Source organism: Cervus elaphus, chromosome 19 (assembly GCF_910594005.1).
Source record: "Cervus elaphus chromosome 19, mCerEla1.1, whole genome shotgun sequence".
NCBI lineage: Eukaryota > Metazoa > Chordata > Mammalia > Artiodactyla > Cervidae > Cervus > Cervus elaphus.
The window spans coordinates 59,819,791-59,844,056 of NC_057833.1; the positions used below are offsets into that span (position 1 = coordinate 59,819,791).

General features: G+C 38.6%; 2 protein-coding genes across 4 annotated transcripts in view; one reads left to right on the plus strand and one right to left on the minus strand.

Moving 5' to 3' along the window:
- ATP6V1A (ATPase H+ transporting V1 subunit A) overlaps window positions 1-7,340 on the minus strand; it is a 58,779-nt gene extending 51,439 nt beyond the window's left edge. Inside the window, exon 1 of one of the 2 annotated variants that reach the window (XM_043873681.1) lies at window positions 7,122-7,340. The gene's annotated coding sequence lies outside the window, so the exon portion shown is untranslated. Of the gene's footprint in view, window positions 1-6,248; window positions 6,271-7,121 lie in introns of those variants that run through there. The other variant, XM_043873682.1, reaches the window with a different exon arrangement.
- A 616-nt stretch (window positions 7,341-7,956) lies between these two features.
- NAA50 (N-alpha-acetyltransferase 50, NatE catalytic subunit) overlaps window positions 7,957-24,266 on the plus strand; it is a 29,163-nt gene continuing 12,853 nt past the window's right edge. The window contains exon 1 of one of the 2 annotated variants that reach the window (XM_043873684.1): window positions 7,957-8,284. In XM_043873684.1, coding sequence (XP_043729619.1) covers window positions 8,277-8,284 — 8 coding nt within the window. In that variant the 5' untranslated portion in view covers window positions 7,957-8,276. The remainder of the gene's footprint in view (window positions 8,285-24,266) is intronic. The other variant, XM_043873683.1, reaches the window with a different exon arrangement.

Consider the following 24,266-nt stretch of genomic DNA (forward strand, 5'->3'; position numbering starts at 1 on the left):
TCAGCCATAAAAAAGAATGAAATCTTGCTATTTCCAACAACATAGATGTGGATGCTTTCAACAGGTAACAAATCTCACTCTAAACCATCTGCTGTTTTCCATTATGACTTTGAATAATATATTAATTTCAGACTCTTAAAAGGACTGAAATCAAGTACAAGATTAGTAATTGGTTAAAATTACTTTTAATTTTGCTTTACAGGCAACCTTGCTTGAAGCTTTCTCAAGGAGAGTTAATCTTCTACCTAGTTTTTTTACTCACCAAAACCCAAATGTGGACTTCTCCTTATGCTGTCATATGATTACATCAGGTGACAGACTCCATACTTGTGCAATATGTTCTATTATCCCCAAAGAAGAAACCATTTCTGGAAGACTTAATATTCACACAAAAATAAAATCTGTAACCCTATCTTATAATGCCTATCACTTTCCTATGCATTTTTGATGACACCTTCTTATTGGGTGCCCATGGGTTATCACATATACAAAGTTAAGGAGAGTTTATGGAATTATCAGTGTAATTTATACACTTTCCCTTCAGATACTTAATAAGACAAAAAAAATTTCAGACAATTGCCATTTCTGGCAATCCCAAACAGCAGGACTGCTGGATGGAAGAATATGTATTTTTAATATAAACTGATACTGTCTTATTGTTTACTTAAAAAAAACCCCACAAAATTCTAACAATTTACATCTTCACTAGCATTTTGAGAAAATCCTCTATCACACATTCCTGCTACCAGTAGGTATACCACTTAATTTTTACTAATCAGAAAAAAATTTCATTGTTAGAATACTGATTACTAGTGAAGTTACACATTTTTTCATAAGTTTGTAGAATGCTTCGATTTTTAAGTTCTGGTCATATGCTTTACCCATGTTTCTGTTGTGTGCACTTTTAACTCTTCAACTGTTATGCATATTTCAATTCTCTTAAATCTATCTTCTATTTTTGCCATTGAAATATTTTTCATTTCTCTGTGTTCTCACATTCCTATGTTTACTTCCATGACTTTCAGATTCCCTATCTTGGTTTAAAAGATCATTACTACATTTAGAATGTAAATATAAAAAAATTTTAGGAACTAACATTTTTAACATTTTAAATGTTTAAGTTTTTAATCCATCTTGAAATTGGTTTCTGCATATGCTACAAAGTACTGGCTCAATTTAATTTCTTCCAGACAGATAAGCTGTGTCAGTTACATTTACTACATATGTCCCCCTTTCCCCCACTGGACTGAAATATCACCTTGCCATATATTAAATTCCTTTATATTCTGGGTTTACTTCTGCTTTTTAAAATTCTGCTGAACTTACAAAGGCCTAAAAATATACCTTCACATATAAACTTAAATAACATGTTCATTATCTAGATAAGTTGAAACATTTTCACTTAAAGATATTCAAGTAACTAAGAAGAAATCATCATTCAAATGGCTCAATTCTCCATTTCAAATTAAAAAATTTTTGCCGCTCAAAGCAATTAACACTAATTGGAGAAACTCAAAACATACAATAAATTTTAAATCTTTCTTAAAACTCTTAATCTAGAGATAATTACTTATTTTGCTGAATTTCCATCATCTTTTTCACATATGTATATACAATCATTATTACAGTTTCTGAATCATGCCCTTTCTTCATTGTTATAAATGTTTTCAAATGTAATCAGCCTTCTCTACTTTATTTTTAAATAAACTTAAAGATTAGTCTGGTTGTTTTTCATTGCTCAAGCACAGGTGGAGCTCTTCTGCATTATATCATGCATGGCACGTTGTTGATATAATTTTTAAAAATGTTTGTCAACAAAAGAACAATAGTTTCCACAGATAGTACTAAAATTCAAAATTGAAAATTTTATTGTAGTAGCTAGTCATAATATTGAGGGCTTGCCAAGTGGCTCAGTGGTAAAGAACCCGCCTGCTTATGCAGAAGACGCAGGAGAATGGGGTTTGATCCCTGGGTCAGGAAGATTCCCGGAAGAGGAAAGGGCAACTCACTCCAGTATTCTTACCTAGAATATCCCATGGACAGAAAAGCTTGGCGAGCTACAGTCTATGCATTCGTAAAGAGTTGGACATGACTGAGCTAAGCGACTCAGCATGCACTCGAAGTCACAATATTGAAGCCAAGAAAACAGCAACAAAAAACATTAGGTTAAATCTCAAAATACCTATGAAATACCATCAATTTTTGAAAACTAACTGCAGTTGTGAAATTCATTAAATCAAACTATGAACAAATAAAAAAGTGAGTTTAAAATAATCATCAGATAATTTTATTCACACAGTAACTAATTATAAACATGACTTTAATAGTTCCAGGTAACAAAATTTATTACTATGAAAATATACATCTATTTCAGCTGACTATAAATACACACACTGTGTCTATGTGTTTACTATATATATATAATATGTATATACTGTATATATAAAAGAATACACCATAAATATATAAACCAAAGTCACTTTCAGTTCACAGCAGGGAACAAAAACATAGTAGCTTTTAAAGTCTCTACAGAAAAATGTAAAATATGGTTACTGATCATAATTTATTTCACTGTAATAGAAAACTTGATATTAAAGAGAATATTCAATAATCTCTTCATAAAATCTTTCCTTAGAACAAATGAGTTATTTTTTCAGGATTAAGGTGAAACATAAACTTATGCTAGCTACACTTCAATTATTATTTAATTTACTGATATTTTCCAAAACAAAAATAAGATATAAAAACATTTAGAATAAAGGGCAGAAATTTAAAATATAAGCACAAACTCAAAAGTCCCTCCTGTACAGGTTGGGATAACTTTAATACATTTCTATAAGAATTCAGAAATAAATACCTCTTTAAACTGATTCCACATATTAATGATCACAAGCTCTGGAAAATCTTTATACAGAAAATATTGTCCTTGCAGTCGCCAAAATAATGGGCTTTATGTTGATATTTCTTAGATTCTATTAATAAATCTGTTTTAGGGCTTCCCTGGTGGTCCAGAGGTTAACAATTCACTTTGTAATGCAGGGGACATTGCTTCTCGGCCTTTTGGCTAAGATCAAGTGTAATGCAGGGGACATGGGTTTGATCCCTGGTTCAGGAAGATCCCACATGCTTCGAGGTAGCTATGTTCGTGTGCCACAATTACCGAAGGTGGTATGTCTAGAGCTAGTGCTCTACAACAAGAGAAGCCACCACAAGAAGTCTGCAACTAAAGAATAGCCCCATCTCACAATCAGAGAAAAGCCTGCACAGAACGAAGACCCAGTGCAGCCAAAAATAAAGATAATTAAAAAAATAATAAAATTTGTTTCAGAATCTTTGCTAGAGGTACATTTTTCTTGCTATTGGTAATAGCCTTATTTCAAAGTTTACTCCTTTCTCCATATCCCAAACTTGTTGCTTAATTTTATAGTATATCTAAAAGTCTCCATTAGAAATTCAGTATGTTATGTATACTCAAACTGTTGTTGTTCAGTTGCTAAGCTGTATCCAACTCTTTGCAACCCCAGGAATTGCAGCACATCAGGCTTCCCTGTCCTTCACTATCACCTTGAGTTTGCTCAAATTCATGTCCATTGAGTCAGTGATATCATACAAATATCTCTCGTCTGTCGCCCTTCTCCTCTTGCCCTCAATCTTTCCCAGCATCAGCTCCACAATGGACGGCAACTAGATATCAGTAAAATTAATTTTTAAAAGGTACAAAGTATGTACTAAGCCCTCTGCATTCATGATCTAATTTAACAGTATCTATAGCATAGATTTAAACATGAGGAAATTTAAGCTTAGATTAAGTAAACTGTCCAAGGTCACACAGCTTAAATATGTGGTAAGGCCAGACTTGAACCCAGGTCTATTTGATCAAGAAATCTATTCTTGTAAAGTTTGTACAATCTTGCTTCACATTTAAATACCACTTAGTTTTAAAAATATTTTTCACATAGATTATTTAGGGTTTCTCTAACTTGAAATCTTAATACCCTTGACAGAAAGGTCCTAAACATCAAACCCTAAGCCCCCAACCCCAACTTTTCTAAAAAGCATATAACTAAAGTGGCAGTGAAGGATGATCTACTGACTTTTAGTCTAGTGCTATAGCACATGTAGCCTTTTACATTAAATACAACTCACTCCACTTTCCTTCCCTCCCATATCACCCAAAACATTAAAAACATGCTGTGAAAATAAGTTGGTCACTACGTTAATAAAGACCACCTGAGGTTTATATCTATTCTACTGACCATGATTTTGATGGCTACTATTGACAATTTATGAGCTTCCCTGGTGGCTCAGAGGTTAAAGCGTCTGCCTGGAATGCGGGAGACCCCGGTTCGATCCCTGAGTTGGGAAGATCCCCTGGAGAAGGAAATGGCAACCCACTCCAATACTCTTGCCTGGAGAATCCCATGGAGGGAGGAGCCTGGCAGGCTATAGTCCATGGGGTTGCAAAGAGTCAGACAAGACTGAGAGACTTCACTCACTCACTATTGACAATTTATACTTGAAAGCTTGTATCTAGTGTGTTACCTTAGAAGGTGCTATGATCTGCAGGAATTTTAAAACTAGCTTAATCTCCCTGTCCAGTTGTCTCATACTCAGTCAATAAACAATTTATTCAATGCCTATCAAGTACTTCATCATCCAGGAGCTAAAGACAAAGAGTAGGGACACTCCTTGAATTCCTAGGAGTTTTATAGTTTATTAAGGTACAGCCCAGCAAAGAGTAATTAAAAACAATGTTCTGGAGGTGAAAATGGAGGAATAGAATATTGTGCAGTATTTTACAGAAGTGAGTGCCTAGCTTGGCTCACAGAGGAAGAAAGCATTCTTGGTGCCGGCCATAATCTATAAAGATAGTGACATATAAGCAAGACTTCAGAGTAAGCATACAAGAGGTGTTGGGGACTCAAACACAAGAACCCCTGTGTGCCATTTAATACTGAACTTCAGCACAGTTCTCTAACGAATGTTAAGATTTCTATATAGGGAATATCCTGGCAGTCCAGTAGTTAGGACTCATCCCTTTCACTGCCGAGGGCCTGGGTTTGATCCCTGACGGAGGAACTCCCTCAAGCCGTGAGGCATGGCCAAAAAAAAAAACCGAGAGATTTCTACATATAATACTCATTGATAGACAAAGCTAGTCTCACCATGGCACACAGAGATCACTTGTTTGTGAAAACTGTGTACAATATCAGAACTCTTTTTCAAATTCAACTTTAATAGTAATTCAGTCACCAATTCCTGCTGCCAATCTTCCAGATTTCATTAGTGGTCAAAATGATTGCTTTAATAAAATTCCTAAAATCAGGGGAATTGTGAAGTAAAAGTGCAAACTCATTCAATCTCTTTCACATTGACATTTTCTCCTCTAGTACTCAATCCTTTTTAGCCTGTTTTCTCTATCCCATTTTTGGACTTAAAGAATCCTTATTATTTGGTGAATTCTTCTTATTTGGTGAAATGCCACCTGGGCAATGAAGAAACACTGCTTATGTTTTTCTGCCCTCTAGAGATCAGGGAATCTCACTCTGGAGCAAATTAATAGATAAAACTATATATCAGTAGCAGACATACTGAAACATAAACATCTCAACAGAAAAGATATATACCAATAAAGATATATGCACAAAACAGTAAAACTGTAAAGCATAATAGTAGTCTTCATTACTTAGAGAAAGCAAGAAAGATCTTTCAGATTATCTTATCTAGTAATGAGCATCAATAGGCGAGTTTCTCTATTTTTGAACTTGGCTTTAAGGTTTAACTGAGAAAATGATTTTTCAGATTAAGAAAAAGTGTAATTTAAATTTTAAAAATCAAATTTGTAATTTCTGCAAGTCCTTTCAATTTAAAAGCCGGAAGGCACTTTCCGAATTTGTAGTGTAAACAAGAGTTTAACCCCAAACAGAAAAACATTCTTCCATAAAGCACACTGTTTGGGGTCAAAACATTGGTTACATTACTACATTGGTTACTACATGAAATGGGAGTACACTGGGTTGGGCAAAAACCTAAACAGTCATTTCTGCATTTTCAGAAAATACTATTCATCAAAATCTGAAGAGGTCACCTGGAGTTTTACAAACAGGGAAAGGAAGGATACAAATGCTATTTAATATTAATTTAGCATTAGTTAAGGAACTGATTGGGAGTAGAGATTAGGCAGGATTTTAGGGAGAAAAGGCAAAAGGATGTCAAAGGCAAAAAATATTTAGACTTAACCTCCTTACCTTTACGTTTACGGTCAAACACACTGGTTTATTATCTTTCAATTTGTTTCTGTAGAATTACTCCCTTTCAGGGAAGTCAGTTCTGCATAAGCTAGCCTGGGTCTCCTGTAGATCATGACATCGCAACACCATCTTTCAACGCCTCCTCATTCAATCTAGACTGTCGCAGTAACAACACTGCCTGTTTTTGAAGCTAGTACAGCTTTACTCTTTCAAGTATCCTCTCCGTTTCTACACCATAAAATTGGAGAAGAGAAAGGTAAAAAGCCACCTTTTACCCTTCCAGACCCATTCAAAAGTTGTGAATATCTTTCGCAGGGATGTCAGATAAAAACTCAGAATTACTGAAAATGCACACTAGGAAGCAGTGTGCAGTGACTCTGCAGTGAGAGAGTGTCTGCATCGCGACATTCTCTCCTAAGCCTGTTTCACAGGAGACGCCTCTGCCTCCGGGGTTTTTCCCATCTCCCGGTTCCCCAGTCGGGAGCTTAAGAGGAAGACCTTACAAGGCCTCTGCCAAAGAACAGGCTTTGGGGATTGAGACCTGGAGACTATCGCAGATCCCAACTAATGCCTGAATCAACCCCACTACCCGAAGCCCCAAAGACTCGAATGGGGAACCATAATGGCCGCACTCACCCCTAGCCCCAAGAAAGGTGAACATCTCAACCCCTAAGTTGCAGGGGAGACCATGGTGGCGGGGTGGGGGGCGGTGCGGGGGTCAAGATAAATGGAGAAACGAGATCCTCGCCGGGGCAGAATGACAGCAGGAGAGAGCCTGGGACAGCAGAGGCCACTATTCACATTCTCTCTTCTCCTCCTCCTCCCACCCCTTCTATCCCCACCAGCCGCCGGTTACCGGTCGCCGCTCACCTGCCGGGGCGCGAGGTGGAGAAACTGTACCGATCACCGACCCAGAGGCTCTGTCACTGCGGGAGGGGAAGTCTTCAGCTGCAGACGGGGGCGGGCGTAGGTCGTCACGTGATCCTGAGCTCCGCCCTGTCAACCCCAGCCGGGCTGGCTGCATCTCCGGGGCTTGTATTTTAGCGGATCGTTTGAACATTAATTTCCTTGCGATTAGATTTTAGAAAGGAAAAAAAATGTCCACAAAGATCAGGTTGTAAAGTGCAACGCAGAACGCGTGGGTGGAACGGGTTAAAGTGCATTGCTAAGGAAGTGACCTTTACGCCGTGGTCTAGGGACCGGAAATGGCAATGGAGTTCCGTCCCCGTGGGGCCTGCCGGTAAAATCCCCAGGCTTAGAGGTTTGGTCAGTCACGTGATATCGAAACTGAAAAGTGTTGGACGTAAGCCAAGTTACCTAGCCAATTGTTGACTACGTTTATTTGTCTTAAAAGCACCTCATTACTTTCCACAGGCTTCTTTACATTTAGAGGAACAAGATTTATGAAATCTTTTTAGGAGACAGGTGCATTTGAAGGTCATACTGGAGACTACCAGCTGGGAAGACCAGAGTCAGGGAAGATTGAGCTTGTTGAAGTGCGAGAGGGGAGAGGGAGGGGTGGAAAAATCCGGATTTTACCGCCAGGGCCTACCAAGCAAGCCTCACAAGTTGTGTCGTAAAGAATGGGAGGAGGAAGATGACGCCAGAGGGCACAGCCCAGTAGAAAGATGGAGGTCTTAAAGTGGAGGGGGAAGGGTACGGGGAGGCCTGGAGTGCGGCTGCGCGAGGGGCGGCCGACGCGCCGGCGCGCAGAGGGGGCGGGGTGAAAGGTCAAGGCGCGGCGGCGGGTCTGGCTGGTGGCGGCGGGCGGGAGGCTAGTTCCCCGTGTGCACGTGTGGAGAAGCTGCTGCACTAGCGCGGCGGCGGGAGGCACCTCCGCCCCCTCCGAAGACGCAGGGCCGCGCTAAACTCTCGCGGTCTCCGTCACCCGCTCAGCTCCTTGCCTTAGGCGAGGAGGCCGGCTTGTGGGGTTGAGTGGCCCGAGCTGAGGGCGCGGAGAGCTCAGGGCGGCGACGACAACGGCGTTGATATCGGCGGTAACAACGGCCTCAGCAGGCGGGGAAGATGAAAGGGTGAGGAAGGGCAGCGGGGCAAGGCCCGACCGGCGCGGGAGAGGGGCTGTGAAGGAGGGATGAGACTCTGGATGAAGACCCGGCGGTGGGAGGTTTCTGGGCTTCTCTGCACACGGAGGGGGCGGAGGCTCGGCTCGGGCTGTTGGCGGGCTGAAGGGCCAGCGGAGGTAGGACCCGGGGAACCCAGGATTGGGGCCCGGAGGACGAGTGCGGGTTGCTTGGAGAAGAGCTGCTGAGCGGGGCGGCGGGGAAAAGCTGTCGTGAGGCTCCTGAGGCCTCCTGCTCCCCGGGAGCGAACGGCAGAGCCACCCGCGGCCCGGCACTCCGAGGGAGCGGTCCGGTTGTCCTCTTCAGATCCAGGCTCGACACTGAGAACTGTGGTCTTTGACACCTTTCGGGGTTATCCACACTTGGAAGCGGCCCAGAACCTTCTGGAGAGAGCAGGAATTGGAATAAAGAGCACGGATAGTAGTATTCAGAGCTAGTGACTCAACTGGATTTGGGTTGGGTCAGAGCGAGTGGAGGAGGGGGAGAGAGCGTGAGCACTGGAGACTTGGGGTGCCAAAATGTTGAAGGAAGTGTTGCTCATCAATAGGTGGAGCTATTGCTCCTGGGCCGAGAGGGAGTCCTGGGTTCCTAGCAAGCTTCCTTAAGGTGTTTGGCAAAGTTAATATTCTTTCACAGGTTACCTCTTGGACAAAATTAGGGATTATTTTGGTTCGACTATTTCCATTTCGATAAGATGTCAACTTACTATTCAGTTACACACTGTTAAAGTATTAATTACATAAAACTTTTAAAATATTGACGGAGTTAGCCCTTGCTTGCCTTTACCCTCCTTAGAGAAAGAAACGGAATCTTATCAGTGTTAAAAGCTTTCTGAGGTGGCTGAGTTTTTTCTGTTACAGCAAGTCAGTTAAAGAATTGTAACTATGTTTTGAGTTAGGGAAGGCTTTCAAACTGTTCCGCAACCCTTTTGAAGAAAGAGTAAAAGTCCGTGTTGTAAGTAATCTCATACTGCCTAAAACAAGGATTTAAATACTACTTTAGTGTGTGTATGGGGCTTCCCAGCTGTTAAAGAATCCACCTGCAGTACAGGAGACAAAAGAAACGCTGGTTCGATCCCTGGTTGGGGAAGGTCCCCTGGAGGAGGAAATGACAACCCACTCCAGTATCCTTGTCTGGAAAATTCCATGGACAGAGGAGCCTTGCGGATTGCAGTCTGTGGGGTCGTAAAAAGTCCCGCGCGACTGAGCGCACACGCCACTTTTCGTGGTGTGTGTATGTGTTTGAGGCCGCAGAAGAGGTCCAAGAAAATTTAATTTGATCTTTGTTGTTCAGTTGCTTAGTATTAACGTTTAGAAAAAAATGAAGAAATTTTCGCAGTTCGTGCGTTATTTCACATCAAGTTCTAAAGAGTTCCAATCAGGATACTAATTGGGGGTATGGGAAGTATGTGCTGCACTTGAATCATAATCTAGAATGTTGGCTATTTTATATGTGATCCAGTATAAGTTGGCAAGTTTTATCTCTTTCTTTCCTTGAGTATGAGTGCTTTCTCTTACTTGTTTTTGTGTTCTCATTGGCACTCAATACTTACTTGCTTTTGTTTAAGTAATAAAAACGAGGCTGAAGAGTTGTTAGTGTTGAGGTTGTCCGCGAATTTATAAAGGAGGGTCTCCAAGGAATTATTCTGGATGTTTATATCCAAATTCTTTTGGTCTAGCTCAGTCTGCCTAGGATGTAATGCCCTTCCTGTTACTAACTTGGCAGTAGAAATGGGGTCAAACAGCAGTTAATATTCATAATCTACCATCAGTTAATATACTCATGAGGCAGTTAAGAGTCCTTAAGTCGAGTTCCTATCACTTCTCACGATTGGGAGTTTAAGATCCTGTTCCTAATGGTAAACTTTTAACGTGATTTCAGAGGAATAGACCTTTTACTTCTCAGATGAACTAACTCCTATTTAAGATGGAACTTTAAAGTTTTTTTCACTTGTTAGTCTTATTCTTAAGACTGAACAAATGAAGACTAGATGTTATTTAAAAGATTTTTAAGGTCCTTGAGTTCAGAGATGTGTATTGCTGTGTACAATGTAGTCAGTGTTAATAGTCCTGCCTCTTGGTTTATAAAGGCCTATGAAAATGAAACAATGGGTCTGATTATGTGGTTTTTGTAGGAAATTTTATTTGCTAAGTGTTTTTTTTTTTGGATACTGAGCTGATTGAACTGTAAATTGGATAGAAATGCCTAAAACTGGAAACATGTAGAACTCCTAACTCTAAATTAATGTACTGTTTGAATATTTTGCATTGTTACCTATATTGTCTATCATTTTTAAGCTTTTAAAACTTAAGTATCCTACCTGGTTTGTTCTTCATATTTTTGGTTTATTAGTAGCAGTAGGACTTTCTACGGTATTGGCGTGTATTTGCTTTTCCGCCAAACAAGATAGATTTCCAGTTATTAATTACCGCATGTGTTTATATGCATGGTCTAGAAATTTGAAGTGTATTACTTGAGATGTTACTTCCTTTGTACCAAGGTTGCTTGTTTTTTTTATGAACCAGAGACTATGATTGAATTTGTGGGAGGTAAGCTGATTATTTTTATCTGTTCCTCTCTAGGGAGGGTGATACTCAAGCAAGAAGGTATGTTGTACACAGCCCGGACTGAGATGGCAGTGTAATTAGTCAATACAATAGAAAGTAAAACTGAATCCATTTACCCTTCAACTGTAGCAAAGAGGTGTAAATTCTAATAAAGATGTCTAACTAGATGTGAATACACGTGAACAAAGTAAAGATGATAGCACTAATAAAGTAAATAAAACAGTGTAGTTTACCAATTGAAGTGTTAAAATACAAAGATTCTGGGGACTTCCCTGGTAGTCCAGTTGATAAGACTCCACATTCTCAGTGCAGGGGGCCTGGGTTTGATCCCTTGTCAGAGCATTAAATGCCCCAAATCGCAACATCTTTACCTTGGGTATTAGTTGAAGGGCTGTGTTGTTCAGTTGCTAAACTGTATCTGATTCTTTGCACCCCATGGACTGAAGCCCACTAAGCTCCTCTGTCCATGGGCTTTCTCAGGTAAAAATACTGGAGTCGGTTGCCATTTCTTTCTCCAAGGGGATCTTCCCAACCCAGAGATCAAACTCCTGTATCCTGCATTGGCAAAATCATTGAGCTGTTAAAAAAAAAAAATGTCCTAACAAATATAAAGAAGATTAAAATGAATGTAAACTGCAATATGATATCTATTTTAAGATCCAGATGAACAGGTATAACAACATCATAAATCATAAGATCAGATGTTTGCATCTGTCTGTAAATATGAACTCTAAATTTATAAAGTATATCTACTACCAATATAGATGTGTGCATTGGTAAATAATGCTGTGTTGTCATCAGTGTTATTATGATCCCCGCCCCCCCACCCCGAGTTATGGACAGCTCTTGGTGAAGTTCTGAACAAAACACAGAATGATCAAGAATTTGTGGATTAGAAAGGATTTTAAAGGCTATTTATAAAGGCATTATCTTTCAAAGCCAGTGCCTTTGCCTAACCAAACGAGTATCTATATTAAATTTCATTTTGATCAATCCTCTCTTTTGGTCTGTAGAAATCCTTTTGACTCTTGGTTTTATGTCTTCCAGCTTTGTGCCATCTGAGAAGATATACATTTTCAATTATTTAAATGGTGTCCTTTTTTCTTTTTTAGACGTGCAGCCTACAGAAACCATTAGATTACCAGTAGTATCAATAGAAATGTCTTTTCCATCATAGAAATGTGAATTGTATGGATTATAATATAGTTTAATAACTACAAAATTATTTAATTGTGCTGTCATAAAACACTCCTTTCTCTTAAGCTGTTCTCTTCCATCATCTCCTAGTCACGCTCATTCAGTGCCTGACTTACTAGCAAAATATTAGTCCTGTCCTGTCCAATACAGTAGGGACTAACTACAGTTGGCTGTAGAACAGTTGAAATGTGTCTTGTGTTACTGAGGAACAGAATTAAAACGTCAGTTGTTGGACAGTTTCTATGTATGTTTCAAACAACTTGGATATGTGAGTCCAGTGTAAATTTTATGAAATGTAAGTGCAGATAAAATATTTCCAAGGAAAAATTAGCATCTGAATTGAAATGTACCATTAGTGTAATGTACGCTGGATTTAATAAGTGCTTATTTACTATGAAAAATGATTTTTAAAAATATCATTAATTTTATTTTGATGACATGTTGCAATAATTTCACCTATTTCTTTTTGTCTTGTTAATGTAGATACTAGGGAAAAAATTTTTTTAACAGGGACTTAAACTTTGGACCTAAAAATGTTTAAATTATATATGTGACTCAAATTATATTTCTCTTGGGCGATGCTGTGCTAGACCCTTGTGGGAGTGGGGAACAGATAAATGTCTAAAACATGATCTCTTCCCTTGGGATCTAGAACACAGATGGTAAATGTGGGACATTTATCTGTGGGACAACAGATAGTGTGTGGCTGTTAACACATTTGTGGTAACTGCTCCTCGTTTTAGATTAAAATATTATAATCCAGTCAGATCTTCTGAGTAAAGGAAGAGGGGTATGCATTTGCCTTGCCTGAGCTAGTGCAGCCTATATTTTACCTTTTTTGGATAATTATTTTGGATTGGATAATTCACTGGAGAAGAATTTGTTGGATCAAAAAGTACTGCCATTTTTAAAGCTCTGATATTTGTTGCCACCTGAGCTCCAGAAACATAGTAACAGTTTATACTGCCTGCAGTGTATGAGAATGCTCTTCTTCAAGGACTGATGAGAAACAGGGGAACACTTGCAGAAACCTCAGGGAAATGGAGGAAGACATTGTGGCTACCATTTCATGGGTGGTGTAAATTACCTTTTTCTGGGATGAATGACACAAACTGAGCATTTATAAATGATGGAAATAACAGTTCCTTTTTTACAAGCTGGTTTTGAGGACACATACACCCTTAATTCTAGTTTTACTTTGCTGACTAGGTGATAAATGGCCTTTCTTCCTTTCTTATTGATTACTTGGTGAAGTTGGACATTTCCCATCTTTCTGGCCATTTGTGTATCTTTGTGACTTAACTGTTACATAAACTTCCCAGTTTTTAATTTAGATTTAGATTGCTTTTTTGATTTCAAATTACAAAACATCAAATATTCTTTAGAAAATGGGCTTGAGATATTCACGTTAGTAAATATTTTTTGTGTTGTCAATTTAGAACCCAGATCATCAGAAAAATTTTTATATGCAGAGCTTATTAAGCTCGGGTAGGCAAGGAAAATGTTTTGTACTTAGAAGCATTTTAAACATTTCTTTTTTCTCTTTCCAGAAAACTAAGATATGTTTAAAGATGTATTTGGAATCCTCCCCCCAACCAGACTGTAGAGTTGATTATTTGTAGCATAATTTTTCTTTAAAAAGGAGACTTATAATGCAAAAAGCATTTGAACTAAAAGCAACCACATGTCATAGTTCTGTGTGCCACCAATAATTGTTAGCACTAACTAGTTAGTTAGTTAGTCACTAACTAATAAGATTCTTAACTTCTGGGCCTTCATTTCTTTGTCTCTTTAGCAGTTTGTGTAATCTTTAGTTCCCCAACCAGGGATTGAACCCAGTACCTAACCACTGGACTGCTAGGAAATTCTCTCATTTCTTTCTTTAAAGAGAACAGCTTGAACCTGAATAGGAAAGGCCAGAGATTCTTGTGCCAGTTCTAATCTGTTGATAGTATCTTATCAGTATTATTATGTTTAATCTGTTGGAAGCTTTATGAGGTCTCAGACTGTGGAGGAGGGAGTGATATCATTGATTATTAATGGCACATGTGTCATATGTTTGCCATTTCTGGTCTCTGTCAATTCTAACTTTCTGTGATACCAAGAAACAAAACTTTGGAATCATATTTGAATGGTTCTCTTTTAAGCTGCTCTCTTCATTTTTCTCTTGTGTCTGCTTTTTGGGACCTGTTCTCCCATCTCTCTCCCTTGCCACTATTACCTTTTACAGTGGAGGCACTGTTAAGGCAACAGGCCAGGCAATAAACCTCATCTAAAATAGTGTCCATGGTCTATTAATGTAACCATAAATATAGTATGAAACAGACACAGAGGTGAGCCAAGAAAGAAAGCAAATGGGTTCTGAGGTTTTTGAGTAGTTGTGTATAGCCAAAAAAAAATGGGAGGTGGCAGAGACAAGGCTAGGCCAGTGGCACAGGTAGGTGATGAAGGGCTAATTTGAATTTTTGTTTGGTAGGTTATGTGCAGCTTTTTGGAATGATTTTACGTAGATAAGTAAAATGGTCAAATTTGTGTTTTATAGGATTATTCTGACTGCATTGAGATGCTTTGTCTCAGCTGTAGAGTTTTTCCCCCTTATTAGGCTATTAAGATATGGGTTAAAATGATGGCCCGAACCATACTACCAAGAGAAAGGGTATAGGAACAGGTTATGAAGATAGTTGGGAGGCAGAATCAGTAAGGATTAAAATGGGACATTACAGTACAGTTAAAGCTAGGTTTCTGTATTGTATGAGTGATGAGTCTATGCATAGAGAACAGATTTCCTATGGAGAATGATGAGTTCAGTTTTTGATGTGTTGAATTTGTAATTCCTGTTCAGCTCACTCGCTCAGTTGTGCCTGACTCTTTGCAACCCCATGGACTGCAGCCCGCCAGTCTTCCCTGTCCATCACCAACTCCCAGAGCTTACTCAAAGTCATGTCCATTGAGTCAGTGATGCCATCCAACCATCTCATCCTCGTGTCGTCCCCTTCTCCTCCTGCCTTCAGTCATTCCCAGCATCAGGGTCTTTTCCAATGAGTCAGTTCTTCTTGATTCCTGTATTTCTGGTTGTGCTGGGTCTTTGTTGCTGCATGAGGGTTTTTTCTAGTCGTGGCAAGTGGGCCTACTCTTCATTGCAGTGTAGGGGCTTCTCAACATGGTGGCTTCTCTTGTGGGCCACAGGCTCTAGGCATGTGAGCTTCAGTAGTTGTCAGCACGCAGGCTCAGTAGTTTTGGCTGTGTTGCTCTGCAGCATGCGAAATATTCCTGGACCAGGGATTGAATTCATGCTCCCTGCGTTGGCAGGCAGATTCTTACACAGTGTACCACTAGGGAAGTCCAAAACATCAGTATTTAGGTTGAACATACAGATAACCATGGAAAATTTTTTTCAAGGAATAATCTTATTCTTTTTACATTATAACTTTAAATATATTATGTCCCTGTGTGTGTCTAGTGCTTCTAGTATGCAACCAAATAATTACTGAGATTTTTACACATCTAATATTTGCAGTCACACAGCTTGGAGAACTGATTCACCCACCACTGCTGTTTTGATACTGCTAAACCTCTAGAGCAGTGACTCTCAACCAGGGGCACACTCCCATCCCACTCCGGACACCTGATAATGTCTGGAGACAATTATAAGTAATCTCAGTAGGGGGCATGGTTACTGGCATCTAGTGGGTAGGGCTAGCAATGCTGCTAAACATCCCACAGCGCTCTGTGAAGCCCCTCACAACAGAATTATTGAGCCCTAAATATCAGTAGGGCCAAAATTGAGAAACTGCTCTAAAATCTACATGAGATGAAAGAGAGTTCATGAGTTTTACTAAGGTCCTAGAGATTCTTAGATATACTAAAATTAAATTAGCAATTCTGTGAAGTAGTTGAGATTCTGCCCTAAGTTTTGTAGAGGTTAGGTTCAAAAACAAATGCTTATAGCAGTGCAGAGGTTATGTGCCTTGGAAGAGTACAACTGTGATATAGTTCAAATGAGGTAGAAATCTCAGCAGGATGACAGGTTAAGGCCTCAAGAACAGTATTTAAGCTGTGTGCTTTGATAAATGCTGAGTGGGCTTACTTTTAGGTTCAAGGAATTTATACTTTAGAGGAATCACTCTTCCATGTAATTTACTTGAAGGCAAGAGTTTAGAACCAGATTACTGCTAGCTAAGAAAAAATTATCCTTTAAACCCCTTAAATTTTTTATCAAAGGACCATGGGCATACTTTGATCCTTGTTAGAAAACTTAAATTTTATGCAAAGCTGCTTTATCAGTACACCTTAGATAAGTATTTTTAACCTTGAGAAGTAAAGATGACTTCTTTGAGGAAAGTCGTACAGTGTAGCTAACCTTGTAGACATAGGCCTGATTCTGGCTTTATTGATAATTGGCTGCAGGCATATCTGTTAGGCTTCAGTTCTGTCATCTATAAAATGAAGGGGATTAGTGTCACTGGCTTCTGAGGTCCCTTCCAAATCAAACCCTTCTTCATACGAGGTGACCAGTTAAAATTTTGTGCCAAGGTGCACTTAAAACTCATCTAAAGTATAAAGGCTTTAAGCTTTCTCTGTACATCATTTTCTCTTGTTGCTATGTAACTTTAGCGGTCAGACTTTGTACAAAAAGACCCACTTCTGTGTAGTCATGCCTCCATCTTGTGGCCTTTCAGAATATTGCCCCTAAATTTTGTTTTATAATTATGGCCATAATTGACATTACCTTTAAAAAGCTAGAAATATTTAAAGTGCTGATTATCTGATGTTGCTACTAAATGTTTTACACAGATTGTTTCATTTTATCATAGCACTAAAGTAAAGAGTAAAGCATAGCTAAGAGTAAAGATTTCCTACTACTGTATTCTAAGTGCAACAATTATATGAGATTTGTCTGAGTAACAGGCAAATCTTGTGTTGCTGCTCTATAAAGTAGGAGGCAAGTAGCTGTGTTTTCCAGATCTAAGGATTTGGTTCACATTTCTGTGGGTGCTTGTGCAGTATCAGTCTGCCCCCACCCCTTTAGATCCTTCCTTAGTCTCAAGATTTTGGTATGGAGATGTCTTAAGAGTTTGTTATGGATTTGAAAAACAAAAAATGACATATCATGTGAATTTACTGAGCTAATAGTTTCTTTAATAACTGCTGTCTTCAGGTTTTTAGTTAGGGTTGTGAACTCTAGTGCCAGCAGGAACCCAGGACCTGGCATCAAGCATATAAGGTAATTGTGTTAAACAAGAAATGTAAGGTTTATGTAGAAAATCTCCTGGTTTAAAAATTAGCAGCCAACTTAATTAGGAAAAACAAAAAATTGTTGACTCAAACAGATGAGGCCATGTGGCTGATTTACCTCTTAGGCTAGGAATTTGGGCTTATTTACAGAGCAGAGGTCTTAAACTGATCCATTAAAAGTAGTTTATGTTGTCAAAATTATATTGAAATTTTATCTAAAGTAAGTAGTTAGTGTAGTGATTAAAAAACCCAGCTTTCAGAATTAGGCCAATTTGAGTTTGAGTCACAGTTCCTCAATACTAATTATGTCACATACACTGCTTCTCCAGATTAATCCCTAAACTCTCTTGAAGATTGTTTTTCAGGTATTTTTGTGGGCTCCTGTTCTTTTACTTCTGAAATTCAGGTGCCGGTGCAGGAGACTCAAGAGATGTGGGTTCATTCCCTGGGTTGGATAGATCTCCTGGAGGAGGAAATGGCAACTCGCTCCAGTTTTCTTGCCTGGAGAATTCCATGGATAGAGGAGTCACAATTCCATGGACAACCCATGGAGTCACAAGGAGTCAGACATGACTGAGCGACTAACATTTTTCACTTTATTTCACTTTTGGTAGTTTTTAGATTTTCTTCCCAGTATAGACATTCTTGGTAATGTGATCTGTTCCCATAAATAGAAGATCTGCATTATACATTATTGATATTCCAGGAAACAACTCTCAAAGTGATGTCTTACAAAAGAGAATTCTTTCTTTAGGAGTTAGAATAAAGTAAAAAGTTCAGGTGCATTCTATCTACTTAACAACATTTCATCCAGTCACATTAGGTAGCATTTGAATGGTTATATAAATATTTTTAATGATTATTCTTACCTTTAAAATACTTGACAGTATTATAAAGAAGGCCAACTGTACTGTGTCATTATATATAAGGAACTTGAGCCTCCTTGGATCTGGTTCCTCACGGGGCAGCAGAAGGTCTTGGAACAGAGGGACACTGTAGTTTCAATGTGGCAGGGTGGGGAGGCTCGTCTGGCCATGTAGCCAGTTACACCAAAAACAGACCATGACAGGCTAGAGATTGCTGAATTTAGATTAGGTCTTTACCAGAATGGAAGGTTCATTCTCATCTACCTCTCATTCAGCTTCCCTTCTACAAAAACAGAAAGCTTGCTACAGCTGGAAATAGAGAAGTTTTAGTAGTTTGTTAAAAGTATGAACTTCTAGCCTCCTTTTGTTCTTTAAAATAGTAAAGAATAATTGAGACATTGAGTGCTTTCTACTGAGTTTTGGTATCAGAAGTAATGTCATTAGTAAGTAACTACAATACTGTTATACCTAATACCATATTATGATCTGACACCCAGTCTGTATTAGGCTTGTTCAAGTCAGCATCCATAAAGGTCCACATGTCCCAGTTGGCTGAAGTATCTCGTCATCTTTTATAATCTGACAGTTCTTCCTCCTTTAAAAAGAAAAAAAATATTACTTAGAATAGTTTTGGTTATGGTTTTAGATTTATATTTCTGAAGGTGGTGCAGACCCATTTTCCCTATATTCCCACTATCCCCTATTAGTAGCAACTCACATTAGTGTGGTACATAGAAAATGAAAAGACAAGCCATGAATTGAGAGAAAATAGTTGCAGATTATATATGTGATAAAGGACTTATATCCAGAATATGTAAATCCTTACAACTCAGTGAGATAATTTTAAAATGGAAATTCTTTTTTTATGAACTAATGTAAAAACTGTAGGTTTAAGTCCTAGATCATGGGCAAAAGATTTAAATAGATGCTTCACCAAAGAAGATGTACCAGTGGCTAATGACCAAATCAAAGGGGAAAAAAATTGCTTAGCATGATTAGAGAAATGCAAATCCAATGAGATTATCACTTCATACCAGTAGAATAGCTATAAACAGAAAGGGAGTAAAAAAACATTGATGAGGATATGGAGAAACTGGAACCTTGATACACTACTAATAGGAATATAAATGGTGTGGCCACTTAAGGAAAGTTTAACAAGGTATTAGTTTTCCCTTACCACTATAGCAAATGACTACAAACTTGGTGACTTAAACAGCACAGATGTATCATCTTGGTTCTTAAGATCAAAAGTCTGAAATTGGTTTCACTGTGTTAAAATCAAGATGTTGTTAGGTATAATGACTCCTGTCTACCTTGGACCTCAGACTGTGACCTTATTTAGAAATAGGGTCTTTACAAATGTAATTGAGATGAGGTCATACTTTAGGGTGGGCCCTGATGTCCTTATAAGAAGAGAGCCTACATACACACAGAAGATCATGTAAAGATAGAGGCAGACATTAGAAACATCTGAGGCCACCAGAAGCTGGCAAAGGTGAGGAAAGATTCTGCTCCAGAGCCTAGAGAGCATGGCCCTTCTGACACTCTGATTTTGGACTTCTGGCCTCCAGAACTTTGAGAGAATACATTTCTATTGTTTTAAGCCACTGAGTCTGTGCAGTTCTAAGAAACTGATACAGTAGATCTGTGTTTTTTCCAAAGGCCTAAGATAGTGTTTTCTTGCCTTTTCAACTTCTGCAGACTACTTCTATGCCTTGGTTTATGGTTCATCTTCAAAGCCAGCAGCATGGCATCTTTAAATCTCTTTTCTCTGTTGTCACATCTTCTCTGATTCCTAAGAATCTGTATGATTACAGAGGACCCAACCAGATAGTCCTGGTTAATTTTTCTGTCTCAGGTTCTTACATCTGCAAAGTTCATTTTTCTTTTTTTTTTTTTTCAAAGTTCATTTTTCATATAAGATAACATATTAAAGGTTCCTGGGATTAGACAGCCTCTGGGTGTCATCATTCTGCCTACCACAGGCAGTTTCTTTAAAAAGTAAAACGTATTTGCCATATGACCCAGCAGTCCCACTTCTAGGTATCTACCAGAAAAAAGATGAAGTATATGTCTGCATACAGATTTGTATGCAGTATTCATAGCAGCATTGTTTATAATAGCCATGAAGTAAACACAGTTAAAATCCCAGCAAGTGGTAAATGGATAAACAAAATGTGATATATTCATATAATGAAATACTATTCAGCTGCTGACAAATTGGAATATAGTTGAACCTCAGAAATATGCTGTATGAAAGAAGTCTAGTTCAAAAGATCACTTTATATGAAATGTCAGAAACGGTAAGTCTTGAGAAAGAAGGTGAATTTAGTGGCTGCCTTGGAGTAGGTAAGGGGATTTATCTCAGCTGTGCGCGAGAGATTTGAGGGGTATGATTTGAGTGCTCTAAAGCTAAATTGAGAGGACGGTTTGACAACTCTAAATAGTTTTTTGTTAGACTTTTTTATTATACATTGAGTATTTAAGATACTTCACATCCTTAAAACAGGAAATTGTGCTTCCATATATGAAGCAACAAACTATTGAAAATTGACATTAAAACAAAATATCATTGGGATTCCCTGTTGGTTTAGTGACTAAGATTCTGTGCTCCTAATACAAGGGGCCTGGGTTTGATCCCTGGTTAGGGAACTAGATCATGAATGCTGCAGTGAAGGTCATAGTTTCCACCCACTACAACTAAGACACAGTGTGGCCAAAATGAATTTAAAAAGAAAGTTTACAGAAGCATCAAAAAAGTGAAATATTTAGGGACAAATCTGACCAAAAATGCAAAAAACCTGCACATTGAAAACTACTGAACATTGCTGACAAGCGTGAAAAAAGGTCAGTAAATGGAGACATACACACTGTGCATGGGCAGAAAGACTCAATATTGTTAAGATCACAACTCTGTATTAAAAAGTAAAATCCTTGAATTGTACACTTAAAGTAGGTGAATTTTATACAATGTAAATCATACTTCAAGAAGGCTGTTTAAGAGAAAAACAAGAACAATGTACAGGGATTGGGTTCATACACCTAAATGTAATAAAACTTCTAGAAGAAAACAAAAATCTAAATCTTAACGACCTTGGGTCAGGCAAAGATTTGTTAGATATGACCCTGAAAAGTATGATCCACAGAAGTTCTTCAAAATGTATAACTTCTGCTGTGTGAAAAACACTGTTAAGAAAATGAAAAAAGCCACAGCTGGGATAAATCTTCTGCAACACACATAACTTGCAAAGGACATGTATTCATAGTAACTTAAGTCTCAATATTTCAAACCCAGTTTTTTAAGAGTAATAGATTGCAACATCTCTTTTACCACAGAAAATACATGAGTGGCAAAGAAGTACATGAAAAGATGTTCACCATTATTTAGGGATATGCAAATGAGAACCACAGTGAAATGTCACTACAAATCTATTAGAAAGGGATAAATTTTAAAAGTTCATAGTGCCAAATGCTAATTTGGATGCAGAACACCTGAAACTCTTGTATACTTAGCTAATGACCCAGCACCCCCTCTCCTACGTATTTAGGAGAAAGAAAAACTTATATTCACACAAGAATCTGTACAGAAATTGTAGCAACTTTATAATCTCCCAAAACTAGAAACACCCAATAAAAATATAAACTCATGCTACATCCGTGTAAGAATGAATTGTTGATAATAATAGTATGGTGAATCTCAAAGGCATTACCTGAATGAAGGAAGCCATGCAAGTAACTGTGTATTGTGTGTTTATATGATAACTGTTGGAAAGGCAAAACTATGGGAAACAAAACATAAATGGCTTCTTGGGAGTGGTGGTAGAGTGAAACTGCAAAAGGTCATGTGGGAGACTTTTGGGGTGATAGAATCATTCTGTTTCTTGATAATTGAGTGGTAGTTAGGTGACTGTACATATTTGTCAAAAATCAGAACCATATGCCTAAGGGTAATTTTATATAGGGAATTCCTTGGCAGCCTAGTGCTTAGGGCTTGGTGCTTTCACTCCTGTGGGCCCACGTTCGATCTCTGGGTGGGTAACTAAGATCCTGTAAGCTGTGTGATGTAACCAAAGGAAAAACAGAATTAAAAAAAAATTTTATGTGAACTTTTTTTTTTTAATCTAAGGAATAATTTTTTTTTCCTCCTAAGAAAGCAAATTTATCCTCAAAAAGCCTGGAAACATAAGGTAACAACTAATAGTTGATATAGATTAGAAAACTGCAAACTGATAGACTTGAATAGACTAAAACAATACTTATGTTAAATCTGAACAGACTGAATGCTCTGATTATCAGATTAAAGGAACAAGATTTAGGCGTATGCTGTTCACAAGAAGATACACTTTAAGGAACACAGAAGTTCAAAGTAAAGAGTGATAGAAAATACACTATGCAACATTGATTAGAAGAAGGCAGTCTGTCAATAGGGATAAACGAAGTAACTTTAAGATGAGGAATATTACATCAAAAAGGTGGACATTTCAAAATGATAAAAGGATTGATTCACCAACTCATAACAGTCCCAAACGTTGAAAATAGAAGCAAGCATTGACAGAACTGAAGAGCAAGAAGAAAGACTTCCAAACTTTCTTTGATGCCAGTAAACCTTATTGATAAGAAAACCTATCAAAGATATGTAAGGGGGGAGAAGGCTGTGTCAGGGTAAGACTTACTGATGTATCATTTAAACTGACTTAAAGGGGGTGACCGCAGAAGGCAGTGGCAACCCACTCCAGTACTCTTGCCTGGAAAATCTTATGGACGGAGGAGCCTGGTAGGCTGCAGTCCATGGGGTCGCGAAGAGTCGAACACTGAGTTCGACTGAGCAACTTCATTTTCACTTTTCACTTTGATTCATTGGAGAAGGAAATGGCAACCCACTCCATTGTTCTTGCCTGGAGAATCCCAGGGATGGCGGAGCCTCTGTGGGGTCGCAGAGTCGGACATGACTGACTTGACTTAGCAGCAACAGCAGCAGCAGCAGTGGCTATCAGGTTTGCCTCACAGGCAAAAGGTCCAAGTCTGAAACCGGATGGAAAAAGCATGCATACTTTGGGCTTCCCTATGGCTCAGGGACTTAGCAGCAGCAGCAAAGCGGATGACAGAATAACCTTCAGCCAAGGATGGAAAAGCCACCAACTGAGATAGGGCAAATTGCAGGCGAAGCAGATTTTCTGGGTAAGATCAGATATTTATTTTTGGATATGTTTGATTTGAAGTGTCTGTTAGAGATGCTTTTGCATATGGGAGTGACTTCTAAGAAGTGACAGAAATTGGGTTGGCAGCATTAAATTCATAGGACTGTATATGGATTGAAATCACCAAGAAAAGGTAGGTAGAGAACATGAGCAATACCGACTTGATGTGCAAGGCCCTCATAAAATTGGTTCTGCTTCCTTTTCAACCCTAGCTTCCATGTTTATTACATAAAAACATACTTTTACTATAGCAAACTGCATGTGGTTTGGGGAGTACATGATTTCTCTTTGTTGGTGTTCTACCATCTCCTTAAATTGCAGTTCTTCAGTTCGGTCACTCAGTCATGTCTGACTCTTTGTGACCCGGTGGACTGCAGCACACCAGGCTTCCCTGTCCATCACCAACTCCCGGAGCTTGCTTAAAGTCATGTCCATCGAGTCCGTGATGCCATGCAGTCATCTCATCCTCTGTCATCCCTTTCTCCTCCCGCCTTCAATCTTTCCCAGCATCAGGGTCTTTTCCAATGAGTCAGTTTTTTGCACCAGGTGGCCAAAGTATTGGAGCTTCAGCATCAGTCCTTCCAATGAATATTCAGGACTTTAGGATGGATTGGTTAGATCTCCTTAATGTCTAAGGGACTTTCAAGAGTATCTTCACAACCACAGTTCAAAAGCATCAATTGTTTGATGCTCAGCTTTCTTTATAGTCCAGCTCTCACATCCATACATGACTACTGGAAAAACCATAGCCTTGACTAGACAGACCTATTTTGGCAAAGTAAGGTCTCTGCTTTTTAATATTCCATCTAAGTTGGTCATAGCTTTTCTTCTAAGGAGTAAGCATCTTTTAATTTCATGACTGCAGTCACCA